This window comes from Microtus ochrogaster, assembly GCF_000317375.1.
Source record: "Microtus ochrogaster isolate Prairie Vole_2 chromosome 14 unlocalized genomic scaffold, MicOch1.0 chr14_random_2, whole genome shotgun sequence".
Taxonomy (NCBI): domain Eukaryota; kingdom Metazoa; phylum Chordata; class Mammalia; order Rodentia; family Cricetidae; genus Microtus; species Microtus ochrogaster.
In genome coordinates this window covers 8,035,970-8,043,897 of record NW_004949097.1, presented here as the reverse complement: position 1 = coordinate 8,043,897, position 7,928 = coordinate 8,035,970, and the positions used below count along the sequence as shown (strand labels likewise).

At 40.2% G+C, this 7,928-nt stretch overlaps 1 protein-coding gene across 5 annotated transcripts in view; it reads right to left on the bottom strand.

Annotated features, from left to right (window-relative positions):
• Slco1c1 (solute carrier organic anion transporter family member 1C1) overlaps nucleotides 1-7,600 on the bottom strand; it is a 40,579-nt gene extending 32,979 nt beyond the window's left edge. Inside the window, exons 1-4 of one of the 5 annotated variants that reach the window (XM_005364556.3) lie at nucleotides 7,214-7,598; nucleotides 4,558-4,628; nucleotides 3,453-3,614; nucleotides 2,263-2,404 (exon numbers count right to left, since the gene is read on the bottom strand). In XM_005364556.3, the coding sequence (XP_005364613.1) occupies nucleotides 2,263-2,404; nucleotides 3,453-3,581 (271 nt within the window). In that variant the 5' untranslated portion in view covers nucleotides 3,582-3,614; nucleotides 4,558-4,628; nucleotides 7,214-7,598. Of the gene's footprint in view, nucleotides 1-2,262; nucleotides 2,405-3,452; nucleotides 3,615-4,557; nucleotides 4,629-7,213 lie in introns of all 5 variants that reach the window. The other 4 variants (XM_026787900.1, XM_026787899.1, XM_005364555.3 and 1 more) reach the window with 4 other exon arrangements.
• Between the last annotated feature and the right edge of the window lie 328 nt (nucleotides 7,601-7,928).

Below are 7,928 nucleotides of genomic sequence, written 5' to 3'. Positions count from 1 at the left end.
TTATTAAAAATGGGTTAGATCAATATGTAAGAGCTAGCCAATAAGAGGCTGGAACTAATGGGCCAGGCAGTGTTTAAAAGAATACAGTTTCCATGTATTTATTTCGGGTATAAAGCTAGCTGTGCGGGTGGCCGGGTGCCAGGAATGTAGCTCGCCACTCCTATTACAACAACATATGTAGATTATCATATATAACTTTTATAGTATGTATGTGGGGTGTGTGAGCATGATTATATGTGTGCATGTTCACGCATGTATGGAAACATACATGTGTGAGAATAAAGTGTACATGTGTTGCATGTGTGTAGAGACTTGCTGTTGGTACTGGACATCATTTTGGACCTGTTTCTGTCTTACATATTAAGGTAATCCAACAGAGAGTTTGCACTATGTCTAAGTAGCTCTAATAAGGTGTTCCTACATAGAAACCAAGAGTCTGAAAAATTAAAACTTTCTGACATCTAATTTTTACTGGCACATCTCCCTTCATCTGTATGTTTGCCTTAATCAGGAGATACTGGCTTCCTGGGTATAGTCCCATAAAGTAGACAATCACCTGACCAAAGGAGGCGACTTAGTGACATCAGGAACTGGTATGAGCAGGCATTTTAGAATCTTGATGTATGTGCGGTCACTGACTAACAGCATTGGTGGCCTCTAACAGCAAGAAATGCAGACTTCCTGTGAGATGTCTCAGCAGGCAAAGCCACTTTGCCCTGAGTCAGTCTACAGAGTGAACATGATGGAAGGAGAGGAATGACTCTCAAGGTATCCTCTGACCTCCCATGTGCAACATAGAACACTTTCGTGTGCACATGCAAACACATAGACTAAATTAATCACTAAATTAATGTAATCTATAACAAAAACAAATAGAACCTTGGGTCCCCTCCCTGTAGAATCAATGCCTGCACTTTAATACTCCCAGAACCCCAGTACGTCCATTAACGTGTGATTGGCAGTGGTTCAGGAACTTGGTGAACAAATTAGCAGGACTGCTCCACCTACCAGGTTGATGACCTGTGTAGATCTCTAGTGGTTGGAATTTTATGGGTTCAGAGCCCAATTATCTCTAGTCTTCTTAATCCCCTCACAGTATGTGTCACCCACTTCTCTGTATGACCTGACATCCTGCTGACCCTTAGGTAAACCCCTCTGTATGAAAACATCCCTAACCTCTACCTATCCAAAAGCTCATATTATCATCAGGTGGCCTCTAAGCCCAATAGCAGAGGTTTCCCCCAACTTTCTATAACCTCCTACTTGATGTTTCCACCAACCTGCTGGAAAATATCTTGATCAATGGCTTTCTTTGTTCTTAAACAAAATCTTCATGTAACATTTACCACATTAGGACACAGTATTTGGGGTAGCCTAAGTTGGTGTCCATGGGCTACGGCTATGCATTATTTGTCTCCAAAATAAACCATCTCTTATCCCTTTTAAAGTGAGGGTTGTGTTTTTTGCAGAAGCCAGAAAAGTTCATTGGTCTTACTTTTTTTTTTTTCTGACATCCAGAGTAACAAATGAAAGCAAAAGAGCAGAAATTTAAAAAAAAAAAGTTGATAATTTAGACATTCCTGTCACTCCAGGTAAAGCTGACACTAAAACAGTTAGGAGACTTCTTTGTCATTTTATTTGTTCCAAAAGGCATCAGTAAGCACTGAGAGGATTACTTTGTTTTTCTTTGAAAGGCAACAAATGCCTCACAGTTAGTCCAGGGGCTGACTAACTGGAACCACACAGTGATGCAAGTCACTGATTTGAAGAGTCTAAGCAACTGCCAAACCAAGAATACCTAAGTGTATGCAGAGTTTTTACAATCAGCTCTACTCTGGTGTTCCTGCTAAGAGAACCCCCTTTCTCTCCTTCACAGCTACTGCGTAGAAAAATACAGTGTCCACTACTTAAATATTTGGGCTACATTTTTGCAGAGGCACTTTGCGTGTTCCCACACTCCTACTTCCCCAAGAGGTGTTTCGTGTTGAATCAGGACCCCCTCTCCTTCCCCAGGAAGTCTACCCTCCTATGTTTAAGTAACTCATCTAAGATGTCCAGCCATGAACAGTGGGGGCAGGGAAATTTTTATCAGTTGCCTGCTCTGTGAAAGAATGGGTTTCCTTTGAGTAGCATAAGGTCCTGGCAGATCTGTCCAAACAGGACTGCAGGTTGGATCTCAGCAGACAATGAATGATGATACTGAGCAGGTTTCAGAGAAAGACCTTGGAATTAAAGGGAAGGTCAGGCTTCTGTCATACCTACCGATTTCAAAACTACCATCAATTACTCCCACCAGAGAGGAAGGGATATCGAACCTTCTCTCTATCTGAGTGATGGTGCTCTTCAAATAGCCTTCTGTCAACGCTTTGGCAAAGTAAACAAAAGACAAGGCACCCAGGAACACCTGGAAGACATGAATGGGCACACGAAGTCTGACTAGCTTGGCAATGGCTCAGAAGTTACTAAGGAAACAAAGTTCAGAGAACAGCACTGTGGAAAGGCAAGTGTGTTACCACTGACAGTTTGATTCAAGTACTATTGCAGCTCTAATTAGTCTCAAGACTATGCAGAATTCCTCCCCCTCCCCCCAAAAACAAGCCCTCTAAATTACTTGGCAGTTGAAATGCATGCTGATTTTCATGTGAATTGTGTGCAGGATTCCACCTCTTCCCTGCCCCTCCACAAAAGACATTAAAGAGAAGCTAGCTTTGAAAATATCAGAGAGAGGCATGGAAAGCACCATCCATAGGTAAGTAAGTAAAAAAAGTGAAAAATCAAAACCCATACACAGGCCATCTCCTCACAAGTCCAACCTTGTCTATTAAATGTTTTTGAAATCACGACCCTGCACTAGCAGGGAACATTCTGCTGTGAAATGTTCAGTCTACTTTTTTGTTTGTTTGGGTTTCTTAAGACCACGTCCTTTTGGTATGTGTTTGTTAACTATATTCTTAAATTTCCAGTGGTTCTTCAGTAGCTGGTTATATTTTAATAGACTTACGTTTTAATTGTATATGCAAAGCAGTATGCATGTGAATTCAGGTTCATAGTTATTAGAAAACAGTATTTTTTTTTTGTTCCATTAATACTATTTGCTGGAAAGAAGGAAGGCTTACATCATGCAGACACCTGTCCCTTTCTGTATAACAAGAAAAGCCAAAGTTTTCTTTCCCAGAAAGAAAATAGTCTGAGTGTGCTTAGTCTGATATATGGCACAAGGCAGCACTTTAACAAATGTCTGCATCTACATATTCCCTGTTTGTCTAGGAAGAACCTTCAAAAGAGCAGGAGAAATCCATCTAGCCCGCATGGCAGGCAAAAAGGATTCCACTGCTTGGCCAGCGGTCTTGGTAATTTGCAGTTAAAAGTTTATATTAAAAAAGACAGCAATTTCCTCTTCTAACTGAGTTTTATATGGAAGTCAGCATATAAAGTACACCCAAGCCCTCTACCTTGAGTTTGCCACAGCATGGTCGTGCTTCCTCTGGGGATGGACACCCGGCTTTAAGGGATTGCCTTCTGACAGGTCCCGAGGGGTTTTTGTGGAACAAATGGGCGTTTTTCTTGGATGAGGTGTCCATTACGAAAACGTTCCTTATCCCAGCCTGTCAAAGCTGATTTTCAAAGGAAACAACAATTTAATTCCGAGCCACAGAATTTAAAGACGTTTCCATTTCACTGTAGGCTTCAGCTCTTTAGGTATAAGTTAAAGTGTCACTATCTCCTCTTACCACAGTAAGTTGGCAACATTTTTCAATTAAAATCAGACAGCATATTTGATTAACGAATCCTGCCATTGAGAGCCTGCAGCCAGCATTCCTTTTCAATCTCTTCACTTTGAGCCTCATTATAGCAAAGAATAAATTTCCATGTTGCCTTTGGAATAAATAACGAGGTAGAATTTTTCTGACTTTGTGGTCTCGCCAGATTAAACCGGGCGCGAGCAGGAAGGGGAAGAGAAATCCAACCTCTTGAATATTGATTCATTAGAAGTAAGGCTTCCAAGACTCAATGAATAGCAGAAGCTGACACCATCCTAGATCCCCGAAGCACCTTAACATTCCCCTGGCACCCGAGTAAGGATTAAAATGAAGCAAACAGGAAGAGGTCCAATTTGTGCACCATTTGGCTAATGAAGAAGGAATGTTAACGATAAACGTCTAGCGCCTAGATTGAATTCAGATGAAAATACGGGCTTTAAGGAAGGGAAACCCTTCCCATGCTTAGTTCTCACCCTCCCCTTTTTCTTTCTCCTAAAGAAACTCATAACAGTTTTGCACAGTCTGACCCTGTTTCTCCCTGTTCACATTAATATTTACACATCCTGTGCTACACTTTTTTAAGCCTTCTACCATGAGTCAGAATTTGTCTAATAATCATCTAATGCATGCTACGGCATTCAAAAATAAAAACAGCATGGCTGTGTACAAGATGCCCACTTGTACACAGAGGTCTTCTAACCCTCATTACACTGACTGCAGAAATAATATTTGGAGTAAAACTTCATGCATGTGGTAGAATACAGGGTTGTTCTGCTTATGTCTATATGATCTTGACCTTGTTAGCCAATTCTTCTTCTTGGTTTATTAAAGTTTTCATCATTTGGCTTCACAGATTGAATTTTGTTTCTGGAAAAAAAAATAAAGGAATGGCGGTATAATTGACTCATTTTGAAACACAAAAGTGACAGGAGATGGCCCAAACAATTTAGAAATGGAGTAGATGTCTTAACTCTTTATTTTATGGGAAATGGATGGGGTTTAAAAGAGAGGAGCAGGGTCTTTTTTAAAAATACTATAAGACATAGAGTAAATGACAGGACGCTTTATCAAGGAATCACCTCTAAGGAAAGCAAGCAGAGAATGAAATGGATTCACTGGTGCTATTTATTTGATACACTGAAATGACCTTCATTATGAAGTCTTGTGAGGTCAGCATAAAAAGAGAAATTTTAGAACAAACCTACAGACTATAAACTCCCCCAAATGCTAGCAAAACCAAATCAGTTGCTCACTACTTTAACTGGAATTATTCTAACAATGTAGCAACCGATTAATAATAGTGGTTGATAACATTTGGCATCCATTCCTGAAAAAGTAACAACAATAAAACAACAGTAACAGAAACAACGTCAGAAACAATCCAAGAAAACTCATAAAAGTCTGTGACACCCACTTTGTAAAAAGACTAAATTACTAAAGCTAGTTATCCAAAACAATGCTTTGCAAGAACCATCAAACACTGCCCAAGAAACACAGCCTCCTGCACAGGTTTCTTTTCAACAAGTCTACTCAGATCCTGATGGAGGCCTAAAAAGAGTCATTGCTTAGGATAAAAAACATTCAAATAGCCAAATGACCAAAATGGCCAAAAAAAAAAAAATTATGCCGATGTCTCACAATGAAGTCTCAGAAATCACTGGAAGGTAGGGCAAAGAAGTAAATATTGACATTGAACAGAGTAGAACTTATTTTTAAGTGAGATGAACATTGATAAGAAATGGGCTCACATGAGGAGAAACGAAGTCTCCCTAACCTCAGTGAAATGCATTGCTTCTAGTGAGTGACATTGCCGGGGTTTTAATGTTAATTAAGTCTATACACATCTCCTAGTTTTTCTATAATAAGTATGCATTTTACAAAAAAATATTATGACATTAGAAAACGAAAAACATCACTACATAAAAGCATATAGCCAGGAACACTTTAAAACACAGAAGGAATAATAGGAAATTTATACTTCAAAATGTGATTCTTTCCAAAAATTATATGAAATTGGCCTTTTGAGGGCCTCTGGAAATACTTCTTCCCATTAGACATGATTTTAAAGCTGTTAACTAGAATATGCAATATATCACTTAAACTAAATCTTTCTTTGAAAGAGCAAGTGCTTTAACAATAAGCTGCTTGCACAAAACAGTAAAACACACTGGAAATTATATTTTAAAAATTTGAGATGTTTTAGCATGCTCTCTTCTTGTATTTGGAAGTGTTGACACAATCATTCGTACTGTGATCTGGTGGTGAGGACAAAGAGCAGACATCCTGATCTGGGTCAGTACTGTGATTGGACCAAGTAAAACCCTTAAAACACTGACACTACATAGTTTTCCTGGAGCAAAACTGCATCTTAATGACTAATATGCAAATCAGCATGACTGCAATATGTTCTAAGCAGGTTTCAGCTTGTGGGTTTTGTGTGCTTCTCAGTGCTTTGAAAGGATAGGGAGGAAAGCCCTATGGCATGAAGGCAAGTCTTCTATGGCCAAAGCCCCCTTCTCTTCATCTGCATCTGTGTAGCAGGACTGGAGCACAGTTTAGAGGGATATCCACCTGATACATCACTGGCCCATCTGAGTTGATTTTTCCAAAAAATAAAAGGACAGATGGGAAAGTTTCATTCAGTATCCCAGGTAATGGCATAACCATATTCCAGATTCTAAAACAAACAAGCCAAGCTGGTAGCTTCTAAAAAGCTAAATTCTCTGTTTACATTGGTTGGTTTGAGAATCTAATCTCTAAAGGAGTACAGATGCCCAAGGTAGGTAAAGTTAGTTACACAGATACACTCGGGCCCTATGCTCTGGACCAGTGACAGTGCAGCCAGCCATTGGGCTGTCACCGAGAAGATCAAAGAGATAGCCATACCCAGACCTCCCTTCTCAAACAGCTCTGCACCAGTCAGATACTCTGACCCTGAGATTCTTCTCTTCCAGAGGTCTTTAGAACTAGCCTGTAGTCTTTGCTGAGGAAAAATGTGCCTTATATAGAATACCCATCTCCCACCCCAGGAGCAAATGACTTCACTATCAAATTCACATTTTGTAAGCATTCCTATTCAGGGTGATATATACATATATTATAATCTTTAAAATAATCCCCAAACTTCAAAATCATCTTATTTTACTTATAAAATGATTTCACTTAGAGCACTGAAGCTTTCGGTCAGAGGCCGCCCAACTAATAAGCATCAAAGCCCAAATTCAAGTGAGATCTGAGTTTACCTGGCTTCTCTGACAGACTCCTTTCCTATTTACCCAACTAACAAGGGAACCCATTGCTTTTTACTAAAGTGTCATGGATAAACCAAAGTCTTGAAGAAATCAATGTCAAATTGTCAACTTCTCTCCTAGGGGAGCAAGGTGTCATGCTCACACAATTAAAAACAAAAATAAATGAATAGATAAATAAAAATAAAAAGAGCCCATTCTTACCTGGAGGTGGAGATCAAAGCTGGCCAGTTCTTCTCATAAAGTTCAGCAAAAGGCTGACTCCCAGGGCACAGCCTGAAAGAGGCAACTGAGGCAACACCCGACAGCAGCTCTGAGCAGTTCTGGCAAGTCAAGAGAACTGGTGGGCACAGACAGAACAGATTAGAGGACAGAAAAGACCAAGGGTCTGGTCTCACCCCACGGCAATCTTTCTCTTTCTCCTCTCCAGTTGGCCTCTTTTTTTTTTTTTTCTGGCAGTCTGGAGGGAATTGGGCACCCTGGCAAGGGCACTGCCCTGTGTTTCAGCTCCCAGGGTACGGAAAGAGCTGGAGACTTTGAGCCATTTCTTTGCAATTTGCAGCAAGTTTAAGGCCACACGTGATAAAGCTTTATTTACAGGAGAAAGAGGAAAAAAGAAAAGACCACTTGTGGTTTTTCTACTTGCTGATCCCAGAAAACACAACTCCCCAGGGAGGGGTAAGAGGGGTAAGGAAACAGAAGCCAGGGCAGGGGAAGGAAGTTTGTAACAAAGATCACCCCCCTCCCCTTCTTCCAAGCAGTTTTCTAGCCAGCAATTCCTTAGGGATATCAATGGGCCAGCCTTGTTGTTCTGCATTTGTTTGTTTGCTATTATTTAAAAAAATATATTTTTGGGCTCATTCCTGGCATGGTTGTTCTCCCATTGGGATTCTAGAATCTGCAGGAATACTTTCAGGTC